The following is a 27684-nucleotide window of genomic DNA, read 5'->3' on the forward strand; positions in this document are numbered from 1 at the left end:
TCAATTTTTCCCCCTGGTCTCCACATGGACAGACACACAGACACAGACAGAAGACAGACAGACAGACAGACAGACAGACACACACACACATGGTGTGTGTTTGTTTAGATAGCGGATGATCTAGACAAAGAATATCCTTTATGCACAAGCCTCACATTTGTACTTCAATTGTAACTGGCTTTCCAAGTCTCAGCAGGCTGCAGTCATCCGTAATTCTTGGGTTCACACTAAACCTCATCTCAAGTCCTCCAGCCACTGTGATGTCATGAAGATATGTCCCTGGTGGCACTATGGAAAGACATCACGTGTTTTCTGTATCTAAGTGCCACAAAGTTTTAGCCCCAGGAGATTTGTCCCCAGAGGACATGGCCCTAAGATAGATTCAAAGAGGACAGGTGAGGACAGGTAAGGACAGATGGCAAGATTAGATAAGTAATGTCACCTTGAGTGTTTGATATATGCGTAATTTCATCTCAACAACATTGAATGAGCCAGAGTCCTCTAGAGGAACAGAACTAATAGAATGAACATGTATTAAAGGGGATTTACTAGATGGACCTACATGATACAGTATGGAAGTCAATGCTGTCTCACACAATACCAGGAAGAAAGTGTTCTCTTTCTCGTTCCCATTTTTCTCACAGGTAAACTGAGTCCCAGAAAAACTGAATGGGACTCTCTTGCCACAGGTCCTGAGGCTATGGCTTGCCTAACCACTGGCTGAAAATCTCTGGAAGAAAGTATTCAGATTAACCGCATGCAGACAGTTTCCCGTCAGTGTTGCCTGAACCACGCAGCACACTATTTACCCAGCACTGGTCTCAGATGTTGCAGGGAGAGGTGACTTAGGGACTGGAGAGGCGGCTCGGTGGTTAAAAATATGCATTGCTCCTGCGGAGGACCAGAGTTCAGTTCTTAGCACCCACATCAAGTGGCTCACACTGCCTTTAATTCCAGCTCCCAGAGATCTAATGTTCTCTTCTGGCCTCTGCAGCATGAAGACTTGAGTTTGATTTCCCCAGGAGCAATGTAAAAAAAAAAAATGGATGTGGTAGCACACATGTGCCTAGGGTAGAGGAGGAAGAGACAAGTGGGCTGCATGGACTCAGTGGCCAGACAGTGTAGACAAATCAGTTAACTCCAGGGCAGTCAGTGTAGATAGATCAGTGAACTCCAAGGCAGTCAATGTAGACAGTTCAGTGAACTCCCAGGCCAATCAGTGTAGACAGATCAGTGAACTCCCAGGCCAATCAGTGTAGACAGATCAGTGAACTCCAGGTCGGGTGAGAGGTCTTGTCTCAAAAATTAAGGAAGAGAATCATTGAGGAAGACACTGAGATCAAACCCTGGTCTTCACACACAAATGGACACCCATACACACATGCATACAGACACGTTATCACACATAATGTTCTAGAATTTAGAAACGTGAGTTTCACCAAAATGGAAGACGGGCAAACGTTAAAGGGGAGGAGCTAGTTGAATGTGGTGACTCCTGCCTGAAATGCCAGCACTCAGGTGGTTGAGGCAGGTGGGTTGCCTTAAGTTTAAGGCTAGCCCAGACTACACTGTGAGTTCCAGGTCAGCCTGGGCTACAGTGTGAGGCTTTGTGTCAAACAAACAAATAAACCAAAACAAAATTACTGTATCAACAGAAGGTATTTCCAGAATTTTCTTTCCTTTAGCATAATAGAAGGGAACAAAGCAGACCCTCACAGAATTATTACTCCATAGTATATTTCTTTCCAGAATTTTCTTCCTGAATTTAGCTTTATTTTTACATATTTCTTATCTATTATCTGTTTGTCTATCTATTTATTAATATATACGACTTTATGACCCACTGTTTTGTTTGTTGGCCCACTGTTTTGTTTGGTCTTCAGAGACAGTTTTGTTATGTTACTCAGGCTGACCTTTGAACCCAGATCTTGCTTCATCCTCCCAAGCACTCCCTAAGTTTTTTTTTTTTTTTTTACTAATACTTTATTATTTACACTCTGTTTGTCATCTTCGGACATAAATCTTTTGTTTAAGGCATCTTTTTATATTGATCGTATTTGCCGGTAACCAGATACATCTTCACAATGTTTAATGATTCCGGGTCACAGCACTTCAATCAATTTGTGCTAATCATCTCTGCAGTGGAACGAGACACTCTCCCAGTTATTTTGAAATGTAGAGTATATGAAGCCATCGTTCTGTAGCCCAGACATCACCTCTGTATTCCGCACCCCGTTGTCTGAGTTCTTCGCATTCCCTTTCGCCTCCCCTCTCTCCCTGGTGACCAAAACTCCACCCTGTTCTGTCAGAACAAACACAAATTGAGTTCCCCAGCTGCCAAGCACACTGATGGAACTTGGTCGCTTAAACTCCGTTTTTGTGAAACATCGAAAGTCCTCATGTTTAGATCTAAGGCAGCAGGTTCCTATGAACATTCTTATGTGAGAAGCTTTGTCTTTAGGGATAGAATCCCGGCGGTGACTCAAAGCAAATGAATGATTTAAGCCAATTACTTTAACTGCTATAATCAAGTAGCTTGAGAACATTGGAGAAGGGTTCCTGCAGTGATGCTGGAGGGTGTGTGTGTGTGTGTGTGTGTGTGTATGTAGCAAAGCCATTGATTCCAATCACCTAGGCATACTAGAAAGAATGAACACTAAGTGCTGAGCTGGGCGTGTGTTTGGGGATGAGTGTGTGGGACATTGTGTGTGTGTGTGTATGTGTAGGTCAGAGGTCAGTGTCTTCTTGCATCATCACCTCATTTTTTTTCTTTTTTCCATTTGTGTGTGTAATGTGATATACATGTGTATGCGTGCATGTCGGAGGCACACATGTGTGCTGTGCGTATGTATGCTCAGGAGGAGGCCCTGGGTTGGTGTCAACAATTATCCTCAGCACTCTCTTGAGATATTCATCAAGGCAAGGTCTCTCAGTCAAACTCAAAGCTTGCTGATATACTCAGGCTTCCTAGTCCGGTTGCTCTGAAATTTCCTGTCTCTGCCTCCCAAGGTTGGAATTACAGGTGACCACCACAGCTACCTGGCTTTTATGAGGTTCTGGGGGTCCATACTTAGCTCCTTATACTTGTATGGCTAGCACTAAATTGAGTCGACTCCCCAGCCCTGCACCTTATTTTTTGAGACAGAGTCTCACACTGAAGCTGGAGCGAATTGGCTCAGCTAGACCAGCAGGTCAGTGAGCCCAGGGGTCCACCTGTCTCTGTTTCTCAGCACCAGAACTAAGTGAGTATCACTGTGACTGGCTTGTTTTAAAACATGGGCTTTGAGGGTCCAGCTCAGGTCCTCATGCTTTGCAAGACAGGTGGGGTTCTTTCTGAGGAGCACTGAGACTCCTAGCTTCAGCCTGAGTTAGCGTCATCGCCACTCAGAGCCGGCAGAGAACACAAGCGAATCAGAAGGATATCCAGTTGGCCTCTGTGCACAGAGGCCCTGCAAACGACCCTGCCCTGCAACTGGGACAAGTAGTTGAGAGTCAGTGGATGTGAGTGATGGTGCAGTTAGTTGTCCACAGGCTTGGTGGACGCTGCCCCTTGCTTGCTTATGATGCCAGTCTGCTCCCTTTTCTCCATCACAAACCAGTTCTGAGCATGGACTGCGTGGACCAGCTCCAGGTGCAAAGGTTTGGTCCAGCTACTTAGTAGTCCACGGACTCCTGGGCCTCTGTATTACTGTGGCCGGCGTTACAGGCTGATCCCATGCTGTGTCTCCCTCTCCCACGTGCTCTGCCATAGCACCATCTTAGTCTCCTGCCCCTCCCTCTCAGCAGCCTGTGATGCACCTTGAGGCTGCAGAATTCTCTGGAATGTGCTGTGTAGCTCCCAAGGCCCTGCAGCTTCTGACTGATTCTAAGGGAGCACTTGATCTGGGGGGAGGTCATCCAGTGTGTGGGAAGCCTGACTTCCTCTGGGAACACAGGTTAATCAATTTGGTTGACAGTTCTCACCCGGCTCAGCCCTCCAGCCATCCCTGTTCTGGGATGAGTCATCTCAAACGGTTTCTGCTGGCTTTCATTTCGGCTTAAAGTCTATAGAAGGAGGGACCAGGGGTACAGCTCGACTGATGGAGTGCTTGCTTAGTGTGCAGAGCCCTGTGTTCCATCGCCATCACCACATAAACCAGGAATGGCGGTGCACATCTGTCATCCGGGCACTTGAGAGATGGAGGCGGGGAAGCCAGAAATTCAAGGTCAGTCTTAGCTACATTTTAAGCTTTAGGCCAGTCTTACAAGAGAGTAGATAGATAGATAGATAGATAGATAGATAGATAGATAGATAGATAGATAGATAGATGATAGAATATATATATATATATATATATATATATATATAGAGAGAGAGAGAGAGAGAGAGAGAGGTGGGGGGGGAGGATAGGATAGATAGATCAGTCCAGGATGGAGCAGGTTCCTCCTCTCTGGGACACCATGGCACAGCATAGGAGGGTACATACATGGCCCATTGCCTTAGAGCCATAGATAAGGCAGGTCAGGCCCGGCTCTGCTCATGGCAGCCACTACCTTAGTGCGCTCTTGAAAATGCAGATCTAATTGTCTCACTCCATCATGGTCAAAGCTGCGGGGCTCCCCATGGCTTCAGAAGAGAGTTTCTGCATCTCAGCTCACCACAGAAGGCTCTTCCGTGGTGAGCCTCACCCGCTTCTCTACCCAGCTTCTCAGCTAGGACCCAGCATGAACTCTTACCTCTGGACATCTGTCATAATCAGATCTGTGTCCAAGGCTTAAACGCTGTGTGCTGGGGACTCCCTGAGCATGTCCCCACCTGGGCAATCTAAGCTCCTGCCCCTAACTGCCCTTCTCAGAATGTGGCTCATTTGGTGGGGTGCTGTCATTGCAGGAGGATCAGAAGCTCAAGTTCATTCTTAGTTACACGGGGATTCAAGGCCAGCTTAGGATAAATGCGACCATGTCTCAAAATAAAAATACAACAAAATATCTCTACTTGGATGTCTAAGAGACGTCTCTAACTTAGTGTGTCAAAATGGACCTTTTGATACTTCCCTGTCAACACCCACTCTTTCTGACGTCTCCATCTCAAAGAAGAACAACTCCATTGGCCCATTTTCCAGGCTCCAAAGTCCTGCATCATTCTTGACTCCATTAGCTTTGGGCCATACTTAAGAGGACCTGTCCATCGGTGCCTTCAGAGAAGCTCTCGAGTCAGAATCTCCAGACTCACTCAAGTTTTACCATTCTGATCCCACCCTGCTTGGTCCCAACCCTCACCTGGCCTGGGTTTTGTAGCAGTATCCTAGCTGCTCTTCCTGTTTCTGCTTTGCCAGAGAGAGCCCAGTCCTGCTTTAAAACATGCCACCGCCTGTCATTTCCAAGCCCCGGTCCCCCGTGGCTTCCCATCCTAGAGATTCCATACCCTACATGGCTCAAAGAACTCAAAGGGTCCACTCCCTAACCCCCCAACCCCACCTCTCTCTTTATGCCCTTCATCCAAACTCTGTCCCCTTCTCCCTCATAGACTGGCTGTATCCCCATCACGTCAGGAAGACTTCCACATTAAAGTCCTGTCTTCCTTCTGTCTGGAAGGTCCTTCCCCAAATACCTGTTCCTCTTGTCCCTGAGAATGGCTCCTGACACCAAGGGGCGGGGGTGCAGTGTTAACGAGACAAATGAAAGAATTCTGATACATCCCGGAAATACCTTTTCTAGGATACACTTGCTGCTCTTTAAAATTGGAATTGTGTACATTTACGTAGGTGCTCAGGATCTGCACTCAGGTCTTCTTGCTTGCATGGTGGAAACCGCTTTCCCCACTGTGTCACCTCTCCGGCATCTGTGAGGCCCACAATTGAGCTCCTTTTGATTTGCTCAGTCAGCTTGCCCGCCCCTTGGAAGTACTCTGTGTGATTTAAATGTTTCCTTTCTCCACATCTTGAAGAAGGAACTTAGGCTTATGTGTCACATTCTAGTGCTCAGAAGGGTTCTTGGCAAAAGGTGGGCCCGCAGTAAGTAAATACTTCTCAACTGTGGCCTGTCGCTGAATAGGCGGATCAGAGCCTGCTGTGAGAGACAGAGAGCTGGGGCCCCCCTTTCCTGTATGTTCCCAGCAGGCTGAACCAAGGAACAGGGCTGCAGCAGATTCCCTCAGTTTCCTTCTAGCACGTTCTCAGGTGATGTGGGTCCTTACCACACACACACACAAACACCCCACACACTTCCCACGGGAATCTCAGCTCAGTTTGAGCCATCGGTTGGGGGTTGCAAGGAAGGGGAAGTGGGTCATTTGCTTTATTGAAGTTTTCTCTAACTCAGGAATCCATGTAGGGTTTAGGCAGGAGAGAAAAGGAATGTGTATTCTCTCTGGAACCCTGGCTGCTCAGGACCCTTTCCCTCAGCTAGGCCCGCCTGTGCAGGAGAAGGCAGGAGTGTGGAGGGATCCAGTTCCACTCTGCCTACCAGACAAGTGTTCACTTAGTCCTGACAGAGAAGGAGTCACCTTTTCTCTATTTGCTTCTAGCCTAAATTGTTGAAGTGTTTGTTCTGGAGACTAAGAGAGGTGGTGATCATGTGATACAGTGTTCATGTGACATGATACCCAGAACCTTTGCTGAGTGGACTGGCCACTGGGAGGTCATTAGTTGAATCAGGTTCTATTTCTTGTAGTGTGTGTGTGTGTGTGTGTGTGTGTGTAGTTTGAACATGTTCCTATGTGTATGTACATGTGTATGTGATTATGCATTTGGAGGCCAGATGTTGACATCAGATATCTTCCTCAGTTCCTTTCTAATTGGTTTTGTTTGCATTTGTTTTAATGCTTAATTTTTTTTAAAGAATCTATGTGTATATGTGTGTGTCTGTGTGTATATGTCACATGTATGCAGGCCAAGAAGCCAAGAGAAAATATTGAAATCCCAATGCAGAAGCTCCAGTTGGCTCTGAACAGTAGGTTCTTAGAGCCAACCTAACTCAGGTACCCTGGAAGGGCAGTAAATGTTCCTCACTGTGGAGCAAGCTCTCCAGCCCCTGCACACGTTGCTTTTGAACCATAATCTCTCACTGACTCCAAGCCCACCAGGTCAGCTCATTGGTTGGCCAGTGTGCCCCAGGGATCAACCTGTGTTTTCTTTTTATGGGTGCTGGAGCTCTACACTCAGGTCCTCCAGCTTGTGCAGCAAACATTTTACCCACTGCACCTTCTACCCCGCCCTTCAGGCTCTATTTCTAGGTAGAACTCAATGCCTTCCATGACCTTGAGCCAAACCTCTTGAACCTGGTCTCTCTGGCTTTGTCTCCTTGTGTTAATGAAACACACATCACCCTTCCCATTCATAAACTGCAGAAAAACAAACACCTGGATTGAGGCACCCTCTGGGGGATTTGGGAGCTGATGTGCAGAACTCTGAGTGCCTGAGGAGAAAGCTGCTGTGTAAACACAATGTATTATTAATACAATGTTAAAAAATAGCATTGCAGCCTGAGCTATTCATAGCTGCTTTGGGCTGCAGAAGCAGCAGAGCCCTGACACACAGGCCCTAACACAGTTTTGGGAAGCAGAGGCTATGGTTTTCAAGTCTGCAACATACTGAAAAGAAGAGAGAAAAAAAGAGATTTTAGAAAAAAAAATGAGCAAATACTTGTGTATACCAGAAGTGTATATACAAGGTAGGTTGCAGTTTGCGAGGTCCAACTTTAACAAAATGGGTGGCAAGCTTCTTTCATTACACTTTAGAGTTACTTGACAATGTAGATAGTTTGAGGGTACAGGGATGAAGGATAGGAGTCCCCCTCCTCTCCTCAAATCCATTAGAAAGCTGACAATGCTACCTCAGACTCCATGGTGAGAAGCTCGTAGGTGGGTAAACTAGCAATGATTAGTTATTGGTTTGGTTAGCTAACTACTTAGTTGGTCATAGCCACTCAACAGATGCACCCAGGGCATCTGCTATATGCTACTGTAGATACTGGGAAATGGAAGATATCAATTATTACCTAAGGGGCATATTCTCCTCACAATCTCTCTCTCTCTCTCTCTCTCTCTCTCTCTCTCTCTCTCTCTCTCTCTCTCTCTCTCTCTTCTGTCACTTTTTGAGACAGGGCCTTTCACTGAACCTGGAGCTCACTGGTTTGTTTACATTAACTTTTCAGCAAGCCCCTGGAATTCATTCTAGATAAAGAATTGGTAACATACCAAAGAAATGATTCCATCTAAGTAGTGAACAATGAGTTTCATTGGGGCTACTTACAGGAGCACAGGTTGACGAAAGGCAGCTGCATCATTGGAAAGCTTGTCCCAATACGGTGACAAGTCACAAAAGCTGCCTCCCAGGAGCCCCCTCTACAACTTTCAGGCAGTTCCGCTGCAGAAAATCACCTCTTCTCAGCAATTGTTACTGTTTATATAACATTCAAGAATGGGCTTTGTGAGTCTTGTAAGTTTCAGGGGTTTACTGAGACCTGTGTGTTTTGTTGACTTCCTAAGACTTGTAAGTGTCCTTTACTTTCTGAAGCTTAATGAGCCTCTCTCCAGGGGAAAATGTTTTAATTGAGGAGAAATAACTACACAACTATTCATGTTCTTTTTCTTACAGAGCCTGTGTCATCTTGGGGGTGATCTTTCTTCTGTCATCTATCTGTATAGTGGTCAAAGCCATCCATGATCTTTCGACAAGGCTGCTCCCTGAAGTGGTAAGGTCCTTCTTTCCTAACGTTCTTCCCTGAAGTGCCCACCTTGATTGTCACACAGGTCTGCTGCAGTGGGTCGCTAAGGGAAGGAAGGCCCTTTTAGGGACCAGAAGAACTCACTCCAGGGACATGAATGACACCGCATAGTGAAGTTCTGGGTCAGATGAGACTCCGCATAGTTGAGCTGGCTCTGCCTTCTGTGTCCTGCTGGCTTTTTGACTAGTTTTAAAGCAAGATGTGTTTCTTCTCCTACAAAAAGAATTGTATATGTGCAGCTGTGATTCAGCCTGTTGTCTGAATCCCATGATTACTATAATAAGAAGCATTTCTTTTTTTATTTTGCACCTCAATGCAGATGTAAATATATTTCCATAGGTTTCCTAGCATGACTGATGTCTAGCTATATAAACTAGAAGAAACAATTTCTGACAGGGATGTTTCTCACTGTTTTGTCCTCTGATGATTACTTTAACTCTTTCTTCCCCTATTCTCTCTGGATATTTTTGTAGCTTCCTATTGGGCAGCCTTCATAGAAGGCAACTGATTTGGTTACTAGGTGATAAAGATGCTGCTTTTATAATTTTTTACATTTGGGTTCATGACAATGTAAACAAGAAACATTGGCTTGTCAGATGTGTTTGGATTTTAGCTTGACCACAGCATACCATTTTATATATGTCAGAATGATCAGGGAGACTGCATTAATCTTTTGAATGACATATTGCACCTGTGCTTATGTAATGCTTGTATAACTTTGGAAGTGGGATCTTGTAAGTCTTGTAAATTTCAGGAGCTTCCTGAGACTTGTGAGTTTTGTTGGCTTTCTGCACCTTGTAAGTTTATTTTACTTCGTGAGTTTTAAGAGCTTCGCTCCAGGAGGGAATGTTTCAATTTGGAGGAAATATCTATATAACTATTCATAGTCTGTTTCTTATAGATACTGTGTCATCTTGAGGGTACTTCTCCTCCTCTGTGTGTGTGTGTATGTATGTGTGTGAGAGAGAAAGAAACAGAGACACACACACACAGAGAAAGGTAGACAAACAGACAAACACACACAGAGTTAATGAAGATTTAAAGGGATACTGTGCTACATTTAGTAGAGGCATCCAAGTGGCTGCTGGCGTTGTTTCTTCCCTCTCTTGAAGCCATCTCTTTCATAGCCCATCAGCACTTCAGCTGTTCTTTATCAGCAACGTTGCCCTGAACTTGCTGCTCCTGTGATCTCTCAGGAAGGAAAAGCAGAAACCATACTAGGAAGGGACCTACTTAAGGTACTCAGTCACTTTTAGGGGTGCAGTTAGCTTGTGGAAACACTATGACCGCTTCCATGCTTGGGTCCCTCCCTTCTAAGGACTGAGTTATCTCCCACCATCTGCCCAGCCGCTGCAGGTCTTAGGCCTGTCTGTCCTTCTCCCCATCAAACTCTGTCACATGACCCATTCCACAAGAGTATGAATATGCTTAACATAGAAGACACCAAGGATGATTCTGCATGCTACACTTTGGGTAGGCGACACCTGATTTTTCAGAGTCTATGAGTACACCCGAGCTTGAAGAACTAGCACTGGGTAGAGCTTTTTAGCACTGTGTCAACGAACACATTTATTTATTAAGATAATAATTTCCAGCAGGCATCATGGCATGGGATGGATGGCTTTGCTCACAAGTCTCTATAGAAACACTCCTTGTCTCTCTCTCAATAGCAGAAGCTCTTTTAGCTGTGGGCAGTCACTCATTACCCCATGGTGCAGATGGTCTTAGGTGAGGTGAAGAAGCTCAGCGATTTTAATCCTGCCTCACTCCACCAGTGTCTAAAGATTCACCCCACATCAGGTTTAGAGGGAGAAGGGCCACAGGGTTATGTCTAAGATGGGGCCTGTTCTTGGAGGACCCAAGGCTGCTGTGGTCTTCTAGCAATTCTGGGATGAAACTGAAAGTTTATGAATTATATCACTTTGTGGCTATCCTACACGTGGTTGGTTTTAGTTTTAAGTTATTTAGCATCATGAAAAGTTAACAAGGAGTATTTGAGCTGCAAAGCAAAGACTGCTGTTTGCCTGAGCAGCACACAGGGACAATTAACACTACCAGTGCATAGAAAATTGTTTATTTTTAATGCATGGAGGTGAGGTGTGCACGAGGACATGGGTGTGTGTGGTCAGAGGACACGCGCTAGTGTTGTCCTCAGAAAAGCTGTCCCTCTCCTTTGAGTAAGGGTCTCTCACTGTCCTAGAGCTCACCAATTTGGTTAAAATGGTTGACTGCTGAGCCCCAGAGATCCACCTGCCTCTGTCTCCCCAACACTGTGATTACAAGTGTGGGGTCTGGGGACTGAACTCACGTTCCCACGCTTGCAAGGAAAGCACTTTACCAACTGCGCCATCTCTCCAGCCCAGTTTCTTTCTTAAATTAGTAACAGATTTCCTCATGTTGAGTACAAACACACACACACACACACACACACACACACACTACCCAGTTTTGCCTGCTATCCCAGTGCTAGCTCCACTCCCATCTTCCTGCACTCCCGACCCTTTTGTACCCTCTCACCCCTTCCATTTTCATATCATGAGTGTTCTGCTACTCTCCACAGCCTTCTCCCTTAGGGCCTCTTGCTCCTGGCCTCTCGTGACCCCTTCTGGTTTTCTGACACCACACACACTCACTCCCACATCAATGTGCATATATAAAAAGGAGAAGCCAGGCTCTGCCTACGAGAAAGAACATGAAGTGTTTGTCTTCCTCTGCCTAGGTTACCTCACTTATTTCCCCGAAGTTCCATCCATTTTCCTGCAAATTTCATGTTTAATGACTAAATAAAATTTTATCATGTACATGGACCACATTTTCATTAGCTCTTCATCTGTTGATGGGCATCTAGGTTGGTTCCATTTCCTGGCTATTGTGAAAAGAGCAGCAATGAACATGGATGAGCCAGTGTCTCTGTAGGAGGAAGTAGAGTCCTCTGGGTACACGCCTCAGATTTTTCAGTCAAGTGTACTTCTTTGTTCCGTACCAGGGAAGTTTCTAGAAGATAGCCAACAATAATCAGGCTCTCAGTTCCTGCCCTGCTGTGACTCAGGATGAGTGTTAATACAGAGTGTTGCGTGTAAATTAGATTTGTCAACTCAAATGCCCAGGGAAATCAGGCTTGGGCACAAAAAGGAGAAGTTGGCCAGTTTTGCGGTACCCAGAGAGCATATGCCTGTTTAAAGGCTCCACCCTCCTAAGGGGTTTCAGGAGAAAAGAGTAGATACCTCTGCTGACAGAAAACTAGCAGAACTGGGCAGACAGCTCAGTGGACAAGCACAAGGATCACTGAAAAGCCAGATGCAACAGTAAGGCCTGCTTGTCACCTCAGCATTGAGGACAGAAAACAGGAGCACCCTTGGCGGGGGGCTCTCTGGCTAACTGTATTGGTGAGTTCCGGTTCAGTGAGAAAACCTGACTAGACAAGATAAGGTGGAGAGTGAAAGGGAAAGATGCCTGATGTCAATCTCTGGCACATGCACATGTATGTGTGGAGTACCTGCGCACAAACACATATGTAAAACACATGCACACAAACACATGTGCATATAACACACACATCTGCATACAGACACATATGTGTAACACACATTTGCACACATACTCATGTGTCTAACGCACACATACCTGCACACAGACCAGACATATGTGTAATACATACTTGCACAATACTCATGTGTCTAACACACACACCTGAACACAGACACATATGTGTAACACACACACCGGTGCACAGACCCCCCCCCACACACACACACTACAGATGCAGGAACTAATAAGATATTGAAAGCCTGATTTGAGTGAGTGGATAATTTAACACAGGGCAAGAGAAGTCTCAGCTGCACTCAGCGACTTTGCCACTTCTTGAGGGGCCTGAGCCAAACCAGGGACAGTGCTCTTAAGGGCTCCAAGGTAATGGGCATCCCTCCCGATCACACTTTAACCCCTCCCCTCAAATCCAAGTGTCCTTGTCACAGCTCAGCTCTACCCTGGCAGGAGCAAGGCCCAGGGGCTGTGTGTGGCACCATGGGTAATGCTTGCCTAGCAAGTATGAAAGCCTGGGTTTGAGCCCCAGCGCCACACAAACTCTGTCTAGAGGGGCAACTCTGTCACATAACCTGGCACTTCATAGTGAGTTTAAGACCAAACTGTGCAATTCTTAGGGTGAGATTTAGTACCAGAACATGTCAATGTGTGTGTGTGTGTGTGTGTGTGTACACGTATGTGAGGTTATACATGCCTGTGAGACTAGAGGAAGACATTATGTATTCTCTATCATCCCCACATTATTCCCTTGAGACTGATTCTCTCACTGAACCTGGAGCTCACTGTTTTTCATCTAGGCTGGTGGCTAGCAAGCCCTGGAGATCTTCCTGTCCCCATGTCCCCTCCCCTGAAGGGCTCTGGTTATAGGTTATAACTGGCTTTATATGTAGATTCTGCAATCTGAACTCAGCTCCCTCCTCATATCCACTCCCCAGTTCACAATGGGTCCGTTTTCAACTAGAAATCTGTGTAGGCAGGAGTTACTCAGCTGTGAAGTCAGCTGGCTTTGACCCTCCAGAGCATCACCAGCCCCTTGGGGTTTGTCTGGAAGCGGAACTGAGCCAGCTGGTTCTCGGGTGAGCCGCGAAGCAGGCCTAGGAGGTTTGGGCGGCCAGGCTGCCTCCATAAAGGGCAGAAACCTCCCCATCCCTTCCACCACACTTTGGTTAACGAGGCAGATTCTGCAGGAGACTTCTCTGCACTGTTCCGAGTCTAGAAGTCAGGCAGTGGGCTGTGCTATGGCGTGAGCCAACACTTGCTCGATGCCAACAGCTGGCTATTTCCTTATTTACAGTACACAACCAGCATCTATGATGGGGGTGTGCTTCAGTCCGTAGAGTTGCCTTGCCTGGGTCCCATTCCCAGCACTGCCTTGAACTAGGCGTGGTAGCACAGTCCTTGCACTTGGGTGGTGGAGACAGGAGGATCAGAAGTTCAAGGTCATCCTCAGCTACACAGTGAGTTTGAGGGAAACATGAGCTATGTGAACTAATGGCTCTAAAACAGATAGATTAATAAATAAATAAAAATAAAAAGATAGAAAATAACTTCTGAACAAAAACGTGCATCTTCAGAAATCTGGGCCTCGGATTGCCTTACCCACTGCATCTTATTTAACTTTTTTTCATTGATATATCTATGTTATTTAATGCTAAGATGGATTGCTTTATTCTGGTTTTCTTCTTTTTATTTTGACCATGGGTTCCTTCTAAAGGGTCACATCCTGTTTTGACTCTGCAGCTGCTCTCATGAGGAAGGGCAGGCCGTGTGCCTTTCCTCTTCGTAGGGACTCGGGCTCTGAAAGCTGAAGTCTAAGACTGTCGGTGGCTGGTGGCAGAGTCTGGGTTTGAGCCCTGGTCTCTTTTTCAGGACTGCCTCCGGCTCCTGGTTCCATGGGCTTGTGTGTCTTTGTCTTTGCTGCCCGCTGGCTTTCAGGGCTTAGCCCTCTCGAACATTTTGCCCCTCTTCCCCTCTCTCCCTCTCTTCTTCCCCTCCCTCTCTTCTTCCCCTCCCTCCCTCCCCCTTCCCTCCCTCCTTTCGTCCCTCCCATCCTCCCCCCCTCACCTTCTTTCGCCTCATTTCTCTCTCCTTCCTCACTCTCTTCCTTCTCCTCCTTCTTTTCCTGATCCTCACATTTGACCCTTGGCACTTGTGTGACTCCTCCCACACAAAAATAAATCAATGTAGTTTTAAAAACTGTAAACTCAACCTTGTCCGGTCACTTCCTGCCTGCCATCTGCTCTGTGTTGACCTTCATCTGCTTCCCTGGTCACTTGCACGTGGAAATATCCCGCCTTTACCCTTGCTTGGCCTGCTCCTGCTGGTGGGATCCCTTGAGCATGGCTTTAGAGCAGTGGTTCTCAACCCCCCTAATGCTGGGGTCCTTTCGTACAGTTCCTAATGTTGCCGTGACCCCCAACCATAAAGTTAGTTTCCTTGCTACTTTGTAAGTGTGGTTTTGCTACTGGTAATGTAAATATCTGTGTTTTCTGATGGTCTTAGATGATCCCTGTGAAAGGGTCATTGGACCCCCAAAGGGGTCACACACACCCCCAGTTGAGAGCTGATGATAGAGACAAAAGCATCTGACAGAAGGAAGTGAGAGAATGGCTGTGTCCGAAGGAACAGCAGGGACACGGGGCTAAAGGAACGTTTTCCTGGTCTTGCCGTCCATAAGTGTCTCATTGGCCTCTGCAACGAGGGTTTCATTTGGGGAGGGTAATTCTCCAGGTCCCACAGGTCTCCAGTGAGGTCTCTGAGGCTCATGCAACGGTGTTAAAGATGAGAGATCGGAAATTCCAACTGTAAACTGAAGGTCCCAGAAGAGAAGAAAATGCTTCCCGCCCAGCAAAGACTCTTCAAGGCTGATTGATTGATTACGTGATTGGGCTGAGTTGGAATGTTGCCAGTCTGAAGCCAGATCATTTGTGGCTGTTTTTAGCCTCTCTTTAACAGCTGTCTTTGCCCGCCTCTGTGACTGATCTACCAACACCCATGACTGTAATGTGAAAACTGGAAGGACATGGTAACCTGACCACTCACTCCAACCCAAAGCAAGAATGTCATACACAGCATCTAAAACGATCCTTACAGAGCCGTCCCCAATTTTCCGAACCCCCCTACCTGATATTCCAGGCCATATATTTAAAAACCCCTTGACTTATGACTTTCTTTATTCCGTTAGTATAAAATGTCCATGAGGTAAAGACACTTAGCATGCAAGCTCGACAGCCTCAGTTTGATCTCTGGAGTTTGCACAAACTTGGAAAGAAAAAACTGACTCTGCAAAGTTGTCCTCTGACTTCCATATGTTCACTGTGGTGTACACATACACACACACACACAAACACAGACACATGCACATACTACACACAAAATACACAAACACACACAAATTTACTATCTTTTTTTTTAAAGGTAGCTGGGTCCTGAGAAATGACACCTGAAGTTGACCTTTGACCTCTACATGCTTGCACGAACACACATAGAAGAATACACAGTTACAGAATTTGTCAGTGTTGATCGAAACGTGTACTACAGGGGCTGTGCTAAGCCACAAGTGGCCTCCCATTGCGAGGCGAGCTAGGAGCCCACTGAGATCTACCTAGGTCAGATGAGTTGCCATGAAGGCAGGGTTTGCTCTCCCAGTGGAGACCCAGACACTGCTGACAATACTGTTTACCTGTGCTATAAACAGATGGTGTGGAAGACAATGTGTTTGATTAGACAGGAAAGCTAAACAGGGAGCTAAATATAGCAGCAGTCCGCAGAGGAGCTATGTGGGAAACACGCGTGACCTCATGGCACATGCCATGAAGGACCCTGGCAGCTTGGGCGCCTGAGTGTTTATCTGCATCAGCTTCTGAGGTGTGAGCAGGTCGTCCTCCTGCTCTCCTGACTGTCAGCTCTGGTTTCCTGGGAGACTCAGGAGTCTCCAATGGGTCTTTTTCCTGGCTTGGGGAACCTTTGTTTTTAATGAGTTTGTTGTATCTGTGAGCAACCCGCCATGTTGCTTCATCCTGTTATAATAGGCATCGTTGTGTTTTCTTCCTGAGAAACAGTGTTCTTTAGCTCGTCGCCTCATTAGACCTTCAGGGCATTTCCGCAGTGGGTGGAGGTGTTGGACCAGCCACCATCTTACAACAAAGACATTCTGGCTAAAGGGAGAGAGCTGCCCACTCTGGACAGTGATGTGAATACATAGCCTCAGAGGCAGTGAGCGGACACACATTTCCTGACAACTGATCAGAGGCTCTCCCTGAGGACTGAGGGTTGCAAAGCCAAGCTCCACAGAGAGCTTCTAAAGGTGGCTGTGTGAGAGACGCAGTCCGGAGACCCCAGCCCCACATAAGACTCAGTAGTTCCAAGTCTAGGATCCTTTCCCTGTTTTTAATGACTGGAAATAACTCCTGCCCCGCCCCGGCAGCTTTGGAGATTCTTAACTTGATTAGCATCGTGAAGACCCATCTTGTGGGACTGCCGTAATAAAATACGAAAGATACGTTCATTTCTCTCCTAATGCCAGCGCCCTGCCCCCTCCTATCCAAGGCAGATCTGTGTATTTAAGAGTGCTGGTGATGTGGTTTGAGCTCTTGTCTAGCGTGTATCAGGTCCTTGGGTCCATCCCTGCAGCTCCCCCTATCTCCTCTCTTCCTATGGAGACATTCACAGATACACATAAAGAAATGAAACAAGTCTTAGAAAACAAAAACAAGAGAAAACAAAGAAAACAGCAGAGCAGCACTTCACTATTCCAACAAATCTTCCCTCGGGCAACTCTAATCTCCTGGAACTTGTTTTTCTAACTGACTAATTAACTAACTAACTTAGTTCATGCTTGTTTCTCTATGAGGTTATCATTCAGAGAAAGGAACAAACATAATTTCAAAAGCCATTTGGTGCCGTAGTATAAATAGTATAAATCCCCCCTTCGCTTCCCTACACATCGGATGAGCCCTTGGCCGTGGGACCTTTCTGCATTTGGGACTGTTGTTTAGCCAGTGGTGAGGTTCATACTGAACGCTTGTTTTATTTCTTAAGCTCACACTAGAATGCGTGTTTATATGGTGCACACAGTAAGTCCTAGCACAGCAAAACAGTGGAAAGGGTGTTCTTGTAGAAATGAGAGCCCGAACTGTAAACTTCTTGTGCTCTGTCCTCGTGTGTGTGTGTGTGTGTGTGTGCGTGTGCATGTGCGTGTGTGTGAGTGTGTGTGTGTGTGTGTGTGTGTGTGTGTGTATGTAGGGTCGTTAGAGGAAACCGCTGCTAAGAGCTGCAGGCCTTCACTGTCTTCCCCAGTGACGGCAGCTGTGTCCTGAGTTCTGCCTGTCACCAGCTGTCTGTCTTTACCAACTCTGTCTTCATTAGCAATTCTCAAACACTACTAGCCCCAGTCTAGGTGTATTTTAATGACTTTCAGGTAGCCCAGGCTGGCCTTGAACTCCTTAGGTAGATAAGGATATTAATTGTATGTCAGTATAATTGGTTTTCTTTGTTAGCTCACTCTAGAAACTCCCTCACAAACATGTTCAGAGGTGTGTCTCCCAGGTGATTCCAGAGCCCAGCAGGCCGACCATCAAGATTAACTGTCTCAGGTTATGTGATGTCATATTTGTAGGAACACGGAGGAGCCTCTTCCTTTAAATGTCATGATCATCAGGGGAGGAGGGTGTAGCCAGGTAGTCACCAGGGAAGGAAAGCATGGGCCCAGCCAGGTGGCTCGTCTCTGCAACCATGGCAACACCCAGATATTGGAATACTCGGTTTCAGAGATTCACATTCTCATATGAGAAGGCAGCAGTGTGTCTGATGCCTCATTGAGCAGAAGCCAGGATGCACCAGGGAGTGTCAGCCAGCCTCTCAGAATGTCCGCTGGACCCCTGGACAATCATAGCACCTTTGCTGGCATGGCTGTGGCTTCCTTCAAGGGTTCCTGTGACCCTCACATCCATCTCAGCTCCGTGGACCCGAGGAAGCTGGCACCTACTCTGCTCACTACCTGGCAGACCCTCACCTGTCAGTCTGTTGGGGCTGTGGTGGCCCAGTCTGCTTCAAGCCCCTAAGTAACCCCATTGCTCCCTGTTTATCACACCACCCATTAGAGCATCAGTGTTTGGCATCCTGACTTCCGAATGGCCTGATGCTAACTAACAAATTCCCAAGCCTTCCAACGAGAACACGGGGTAATTTGTCAATATGATTTAATCACCAGGGGGGAGTGAGGCTTGTGCTTGGTGCAATTTCCCCACATCTGAGGGGGCGGGGGAGGGTGGTGACGAAAAGTTCTGAAGATGAGAGTGACTGTGTTAATTTCACCTGGGGCCATAAATCGATTCTCATACATTATTCAGCAGGCACTAGCTTTGCCCTGGTGGCGCTCTGACAACATGCAGTGTCAGAATGGTTTGAAATCTGTCCTCATTAGGAAGGCAAAGGGCGCCTTTTTGCAGGCATAAGCAGGCGAGCCTCCAGAGAGTCCTTTCTTACCTCCTCATCGCCTATGAACAGGCAAGTGGGGGTCAGCAGGGGAAGGCTGGATTGGCTTTGCAGATCCGGCCTCTGTCTGACATTATCAGGGACAATGCATCGTGTCCTGGACTTGCACCTGTTACTGTCACCGCCCATAAAGAATAAACCACACACAGGAGGTGACAACTGGCACACACTATTGAAGAAATTTCATTTTGACACAAGGATTTCCTGTGAGCAATGGCATGAATACAAATGCTCTGAGATGCAGCTGTCTCGGGAAGATGGGAGTGGTGCCTGGAAAGGCAGAGAAACTCGGTCACACCGTGTTAGAAACTGCGGCAGGCAGGTGTCAGGTCCTGCAGACCATGGGACACCTGTGCCCCAGGATAGCTGAGAATGTGGTCCAACACAAAACTCAGATGACAAATAGTGTTGCATGTTGGCCGTCCCTTGACTATGTATGTAAACACGTGAAGAAGATGAGAATCATGGAGAAGATGCGATCAGATGTCCTTACTCTGTGCTGATGGGTGGGATATTGGGTGAGCGTGGCGTGGTGAGAGAGGGTAAGTTCCGTGTTGTACATCAGGTTGGAAGAGGTGGAGTTGCGTGGAGATATCCTGACAGCCAAGGTCATTAGACCGACTAAGAGCCTGGTGTCGCTCCTGCAGGAGGCAGTGCAGTCAAGCCTCCACCTATGCTCTTTTCTCTCTGGCGTTTGCTTCTGGTCTCCTAAATAAGGGAACAGCGTTAGATCCCATGAGGGTTAATCTTGGTTGTCAGATTGATTGTATCTGGAATTGATCTTGGGCAGGATTCTCCAGGAAGGGTTAATAGAGACAGAAGACCTTCTCAGAATGGGCGGTCACCTCCTTGCCTTCACTTGTTGCTGTTAGGTGCATTTGTACCATTGTCACTGCTGGCCCTGTCCTTCCCCACTATCAGAACCCAGCTTCTTCAGCTTCCCAAAGTAGACCCAAGACAGGCTGCTCCTAGGAGTCCTCCAGGCCTTCAGCACCAGATCAGGACTGCTGGGGTATGGACTGAGCAGCTGCTGGGTTCTCAGTCTTACGTGTAAATATCAGGTGCATATGGCCATTGCTGGCCTGGCCACTGCCAATTTAATTTGTATACATGTGTGTATATGTATATATAGTGTAAATGTATATACATGTGTGTATATATACATATATGTATGTAATGTATGTGTATATATGCATGTGTGTGTATGTATAATCATTTCTCTTCCTCTAGATAACTCTAATACAGACCCTATGAGCTGTCCTCCTGTTTGTTAGCTCCTTGTAGTAACAATTTTTCCACTGGGAACATAATGGAAAAACTGCTTTATGCGCGAGGAGCCTGGGTGGAATTACTAAAACAAAAAATAAAACAAAACAAGAATGAAAAAGAAATTTGTGGCAAAAGCTGAGACCAGTAGATTGAGTATCAGGGCCACACAAGACAAGACACTGAAACCTGCAACCTCGTGCAGGAATCTCAAAACAACACTGATAAAAGAATTCAGAGCCAGGCAGTGGTGGCACACACCTTTAGCCCCAGCACTCAGGAGGCAGAGGCAGGTGGAGGTCTGTGAGTTCAAGGCCAGCCTGGTCTACAGGGCAAGTTCCAGGACAGCCAGGGTTACACAAAGAAACCCTTTCTTGAAAAATCAAAAAGAAAATGAAAAAATAATTCAGACTGAAACATGCTTACTGTGTGGCCAACTGTAGAAAATCCAAGAACAGGAGAAATTAATATATAGGCTTGAAATCATAAAGCAATTATAGGGGACTGAGTTGGAGATATGAGGGAACTTTCTGGGTGTTTTGGTGAGGTTTATTTGTATTTTACCACTGACACGATCAGATTCAATCTCCAAAATCTTTATATTAAAATGTTTTGTTATATTTTGATTTATTTTGTGCAGGGTGGGGTATTTGTGCCACAGAGAACGCAGAGTTCAGGAATGTCTTGAGGGAATCCTCTCCTCTTATGGGTCAGGAATTGAGTTCAGAGAGGGTCAGACTTGGCACCAAGTGCCTTTACCTGCTAAGCCAACTTGCAAGCCCTGCAATCTTTGTATTTATAGTATGTTAATTATACCTCAATAAGAAACGTACACGATGGCACATGCTGGCAATCCCAGCACATACAATCCCAGGGATGGAAGCAGAAGGATTGGAGTTCAAGGTCACCTCTTGCTTTACAGTGAGGCTAGCCTGAGCTACATGAACCTTGTCTCAGAACTATAAAATAAGATAAAATGAGTAAATATGTTTAAAATCCTTAAGTCATTAGGTCCATTTGGGAAGGATATTATCAGTCATGGCAAGCCCTGTGACTTGCTGCTTAAAGCCATAGATCCTGTCTAGCTAACTCTTTTTGTCCATTTTCCTGCTGTCATGCCTGTCTTGTACCTGTTTACAACACTCGCTAACAGCTCTCTGCTCTAAGTCAAGTTCAAAGGGGAAAATCCAAGTGTTTCTAAGAAGTTCTGTCTGTTAAAACCTCCAAGGGTGTGGTGTGTGTGTGTGTGTGTGTGGTGTGTGTGTAATGTATGTGTGTATGTGTGTGGTGTGTGTGTAGTGTATGGTGTGTGTGTGCATAGTGGTGTGTGATATATATGTGTGGTGTGTGTAGTGTGTGATGGGAGTGATGTGTGCATGTGTTGTGTGTGGTGTGTGTGTGGTGTGTGTGATATGGTGTGGTGTGTGGTGTGTGAGTGTGATGTGGTGTGGTGTGTGTGTGTGTGTGGTGGATGTGGTATGTGTGCGTGGTGGGTGTGTGGTGTGTATGTGGTATCGATGTGGTATGTGTATGTGGTTTGTGTGTGTGTAGTGTGTGGTGTGGTGGTGGTGTGTGTGTGTGATGCACAGATGTTCAGCAATACTTTTTGTGGAGTGACAGCCGATAGCCACATTAGACACGTGCACTGTGGCTAGGCCTTAAAGAGATGGGTTTGTAATTTCATTCATTTTTAATTCAAGTTTATTTTCAATGTAAACCAATGTGTTTGAGAAATTATTGTAAAAAACCATAACTTCATGGAAGCTGATCATGGTAATTCATGCCTGCAATCCCAGTACCCAAGAGACCAAAGCAGGATGGGCTATACAGTGAGTTCTTAGCCAACCTGAGCTAGAGTGTGATTTCCAGGCCAGCCTGGGCTACACTCTGAGACCCTATATTGTTTACTTTTCTTGTTGTGACAACACATCTTATAAGAAGCAGCTTAAGGAAGGAAGGGCTTCTTCTGGCTCACGGTTCAAGAGGAACTCAGACCACCACAGTGGTGAAGGCGTGGTGGCAGGAGTGTGAGGTGACTGGTCACATTGTGGCTACAGTCGGGAAGCAGAGTGAAGACAGAAAAGTAGAACTATGCCGAAAAACCTGAAGGCCGCCCTGGTGATCCATTCCTCCAGGAAGGACTGGTGTCAAAGATTTCACAATGTCCCAGACAGCACCACCAGCCAGGGACCAATATGTTCAAATGCATGACCCTATGGGGGACATTTCCACTTAACAGCAAAACCATCCAAAGATGAGAAGGACTGCATTCAGGACCACCTGATTGAGGAGGTGATGTTTTCAGAGAGAAGGGAGACGATGGAAGGGCATGAAGACACACCGAGCTTCCAGGCAGGCAGAGGAGCCTATGCAAAGACGGGATAGGAACACACAGTATCCATACTGAGGGACCAGAAGGAGGTCAGCATGACTCCGGCAGAATTAAAATAGCAGGTGAAGGCCGAGGGGTCAGCTCCATCCGGTAGCTTTGGCTGGCCTGGGATCGTCTGATCTGTTGTGGAAATAGAGAATTCTATCTCATGGGGACTTTGATTTATCAGCCCACATGCTGTCAGCTGAGGCAACGCTGGGACCTGGCATCTCCCAAGAGAAAAACTCACTGGAGAACCTGGTCTGACTGGCAAGGTCCTTAACCTGGCACACAATGACAGATGTCACACGTCAGCACTAGAATCCTCACCTAGCTCAGGTTTTATCAGTTCCTCTCTAATTGCCTTTGAGCCAAAAAAAAAAAAAAAAAAAAAAAAAAAAAAGGCTGTAATTTTTTCCACCTTCCAGTCTGGGCTGAAAAAATCGAAGGGGTGGGTGGCCTTTGTTAGACTGTGAGGGAGAGCCAGCAGATGTGAACTCGGAGTACAGGTCTTTGCCAATGGGTTGAGGTCACCTCCACCCCACCCCTGTTCTCCAAGCCTGTTTCCTTACTGCAGTATGAAGTGGCTTCTCCCTAGGGCTGGGTCCAACTCCACTGCTGTGTGAGGTCATGGATCCCTCTTCACCGCAGGAGGGAGGCTTTCTCCTCTGGTGTGGTCACATGTGGAACTCGGATTGTTTCCCTGATTCATTTTGCTAGGTGAGATGGGGTTAATCTTGACCTAGATTGGAGTGTAGGATTCAAAGCTTTGTATGTATGTGTCTGTGTGCATGTTTGTGTGTGTGCAGGTATATGTCTGTGGTGTGTGCCTTTGTGTGTATACAAGTGGAAGACGGGACAACTGTCTGCCTTATTTTTTGAGACAGAGTTTCTCACTGAACCTGTAACTCACCCATTAGGCTAGGTTGTTTGATCCATGAGTCCCAGGGACCCACCTGTCTCCATCCACTTCCTTGGCACTGGAATTATGAGGGCATATCACAATGCCCAGCTTTTTCATGTGGATTCTGAGGGTGGAAACCAGGTCCTCCTGCTTGCAAGGGGAACACACCACAGACTGAGTTACCACCTAGCCGAAACACACTTTCAGCATCTAGAATCTGCCAAGTTCTTGGATTCCTCTACCAGCTGTTTGTCCTGCCAAGCTAAGGTGTTGTTTTTCACAGTTTGGGACCAGCAAAATTGGAAAATTAGAGTCTGTCCATTATTAGCTCTTCACAAAGACATGTCACTCACGTGGACTGATCAACAGCCACTGTCACATTGCAATCTGAAAGGCAAGAGGCATTTGAGGGCAGATGAGGTGGCTTCTTGTAAGAGGTCCTTCAGCATGGGTCAGGCACTGCTCTAGTTTGATTTCAGTTGCTCTGATAAAATACCTTGACCAAAAGTAACAGGGGAGAAAGGGTCTCTTGGCTTGTCATTCTGGGTCATATCACAGTCCACCACTGAGGGAAGTCAAGAGAAGAACTCAAGCAGGAATCATGGAAGAAGGCTCTCTTGGTTATTTTGCTTCTTTCTCTCCCCCTTCATCTCCATCTTTTTCTCTTGCCTGTCTTCCTACCCATGAACACACACACACACACACACACACACACACACTTGACACACTTGACACACTTGATCTGGGCAATTTCTCAGTTGAGGTTCCCTCTTGTGGCTCTAGGTTGTATCAAGTTGAAAATAAATTGAGTACACACAGAGGCTAGAGAAACGGTTCGGTGGTTGATAGCACGGACGGCCCCCAGAGGACCTGGGTTCAGTCCCCTTGCACCTGTGTAGTGACTCAGAATTATCTATAACTCCAGTTCCAGGGGATCCAATGCCTTCTCAGGCCCCTGCAGACACTAGGCACAGGCGTACATATGCATAGAGCAAAACCAAACAAAACCAAAACAACAAACAATTGAGGGGCACAGACACTATCTCAGACCATTTGCGCCACTACTACAGAGTACCATGGACTAGGGTTCCGTCTGCAAGCAATGCTTGCTTCTTATAGTCCTGGGGATGGGAAAGGTAAAACGCCAGCCTTGTCTTCTTGTCTTGTCCCCACTCAAGGGAGTTTTCTGAGGTCTCTTCATAAGAGGGTCACTACTCCTGTATGTGGTGGTAATACACCATGGCAGTATCTACAACTGTACAACTGTGGTTCTCAACTTTCCTAATGCTATGGCCACTTAACACAGTTCCTCATGCTGTGGTGACCCCCTGCCATAAAATTTCCTTGCTACTTCATAATTATAATTTTTTTATTGTTATGAATCATAATACAAATATCTGTTTTCCGATGGTCTTAGGTGACCCCTGTGAAAGGGTCATTTGGCCCCAAAGGAGTCATGCCCCACAGGTTGAGAAGCACTGATCTAGACTCACATTGGAGACAAGCTTCCAGAAACACCTGTCAGGGATTATATGGATTTTTTTTTTTTTTTGCCCTTCATGAGGGAGTCTCATGACTAGACTCCTCTTTCTGAGGCAGACCGTTGATGGAGCCACTCCTGTGCAGGTCACCACAGCTCCTGAGAGTGCTGTGTGGGTCCTGACTAGGGAGTCTCAGCCTGTGATCCTAGATGGTTTACCAACAATGGAGATGTACTACTCACGCTTCTGGGATTGGAAATCCAAGGATCATGGTACCAACGCTTTGGCATCTTGTGATGACTTGCTTCCTGGTTCAAAGATGGCTGACTTTTCTGTGTCCTCATGTGGACATGAGGTATTAGAGGTGACAGTTCTGTGAGATGGGTTATTTGAAGATAATTATAAATCTGAAGATGTTTTAGCTCAGTGTTTCATGTTTGTAGATGTAGGTTTGTATGTGTATGCATTCATATGTGTGCAAGTGTACGTGGTGTGTGTGTGTGTGTGTGTGTGTGTGTGTGTGTGTGTGTGTGTGTGATTGGTCTGGGCCTGTTGATTAGATCGATCCTTCTGGCCAGTGAGCCCCAGGGATCCAGTTGTCTGTGCCTCCCCAGGTCTGGGATTGCACCATACCTGACTTGTTTTTTGTTGGTTCTGGAGATCAAACTCTGACCATCCACTTGAGGGGATCACACTTCACCAACTGAGACAGCCCCACCTGCGGACACTTCAGAGCCGTGAAGAATCCATGTGCAGAGGGTTCGTCTCCTCCACCAGTGTCCCTGTATTATCATCTCACAACCCCGGTGTGTCCTCCCCACGATGGGCTCATAATGCCACAAAGTCATGGATGCAGTTTTAATTTCCCAGTTTTTCCACTGATGCTTTTAGTCCCTGAACCTACCCTCAAATGCCACGCTAGATTTAATTACCAAACCTCCCAGTGTTCAGTCTGTAACAGGTTCCAGATGTACCTTTGATCCATGGGAAATGAGGGTCAGGTGTTTTCTAAGCAATAATTTAGTTTAGGATTGCTTGATAGTCTTCGCATTAAGTGGAGGCCATGGATTTGGGGCGAGTCACGACAGAGGCACAGTCCCATCCCTCATAGGACGTGTGGCATCACAGCTTACGTTAGCCTCAGTTGCTTGGCTGGGTGGAGTCTGGTGGGTTTAAGCCCTCTAGTGTTACCATTCCCCCATTTCTTTAATTTTTATTACATTTTAAACGTAGAGTGTGTGTGAACATGCACGCACTTGAGTGTGCATGTATACTTGCCACAGCATGGGTGGAGGACCATGAACAACCTTGGCAGTTGGTTCTCTCCTTTTACCACATGGGCCCCAGGAATTGAGCTCATGCCAGCAGGCCTGGCAGCCAGCATCTTCAACCCACCGAGTCATCTCAGCTGTCTCTGCTTCTTTTCTCTTTGTTGGAACTGCTAGTCTTGAGGCTCTAAGTCCAGCCCAGATTCGAGGAGAGCTGGTGATCCTGGGGTAGTTGGTCTTCCTAGGAGGAAGAGTAGATAAGAATTTGTGAGCACATACAGTCGGAGCTGCTGCTGTCAATGGTGGGCGATTGCGGGGCAGGGGGGCGGAGATGCTTTCACATTGTACAGAAACCCCAAGTCCAGAGAGGTAATTTTTTAAAAAATGATTTAGTTTAGTTTCAATCCTGGCAAGGCAAGCTGTCTCCTTTGTCCCTGCGTCTGTCACTAGGATAGCAATTTTATTAATAAACTGCTTAAGAATGATCCTATTTCTCTCTAAATATCTGCTACTGTGTTGAATTTCTGCTGGCAGTTGCATTTTAATCCTGGAGAACCTGGAGGCTGTGTCTCAGGGGAGCAACGCGTGGGAGCTCAAAGGGGACCTCGAGGGGCCTGATGTCAGGAGATGGCAATGAAGACGCCAGCCTTGAACATGTGACTCACCCATTTGCTTGCAAACGTTAATGCCGCACCTACAGGAAGTGTGAAAATCACGTCAACAGTGAAATATTTTTAGGCACCATTTTTTCCCACCTTGAAGATTATCTTTGAAATCTCAATTGTGTGAATGAAAAAAAAAAACCACATAGGGTTTTAAGTATCTCTAGAGAGAAATGATCCTGTGGCTAAACCAGTTTGTTCTGTGAGAAAGGGTTCTTGGGCTGTGACATAGTCCCCAAATTCTCAGTTGCCTGCTTTGTGAATTCTCTAGAGAATACTACTTAGACATCATTCTTGGCATTATAACCAATCCTGTAACAATCAATGATTGCTGTGTGTTTTAGCAGAATTGCAAGAAGGGGGAATACATAATGGCTTTGTAAATATTAGTCTGGCTATTTTTAATAATCCTTTCTCGACTCCAGGCACACAGGTGACCACCTGCGGTATACTGCCACCTGGCGGCAGCATGTCTGACCCATCCCTTATACTTTACACAGCGCTGGTGGGGAAGATGATTGCGCTAGCGAGAGATGACTTGTCAAAATCTGGAATGCTCTCTTCTAGGATGACTTCCTGTTCAGTGTCTCCATTTTAAGTGGGATCCTCTGCAGCGTCCTGGCTGTGCTGAAGTTTATGCTGGGGAAGGTCTTGACAAGCAGAGCTCTCATCACAGATGGTGAGTAGTGCAGGCGTTTCTTGTCTGAGGGCTGATCTCTGAGCCAGGGCAGGTGCATCTGGATGCTGGTAGATGCTGGTCTTGCAAGTGAACTCGACAACTCGGGGATCCATTTACCACCAGCCCTATTCCTCAAACTTCTTTGTGATTCTTGGAGCTCTCACACCAAAGCAGGCGTCTACCACCCTAAGTTTAATCATATAAAACAGAGCAGAAATGACTGGGTTTCTTTTTTTGGTTTTTCAAGACAGGGTTTCTCTGTAGCTTTGGAGCCTGTCCTGGGACTAGCTCTTGTAGACCAGGCTGGTC

General features: G+C 46.4%; 1 protein-coding gene across 1 annotated transcript in view; it reads left to right on the plus strand.

The window, feature by feature from the left end:
- The window catches only part of Tmem163 (transmembrane protein 163), a 180216-nt gene that overhangs the window by 142368 nt on the left and 10164 nt on the right, over positions 1-27684 (plus strand). Inside the window, exons 5-6 of the mRNA XM_057769873.1 lie at positions 8577-8673; positions 27264-27375. Coding sequence (XP_057625856.1) covers positions 8577-8673; positions 27264-27375 — 209 coding nt within the window. The remainder of the gene's footprint in view (positions 1-8576; positions 8674-27263; positions 27376-27684) is intronic.

Source organism: Chionomys nivalis, chromosome 5 (genome assembly GCF_950005125.1).
Source record: "Chionomys nivalis chromosome 5, mChiNiv1.1, whole genome shotgun sequence".
Taxonomy (NCBI): Eukaryota; Metazoa; Chordata; class Mammalia; order Rodentia; family Cricetidae; genus Chionomys; species Chionomys nivalis.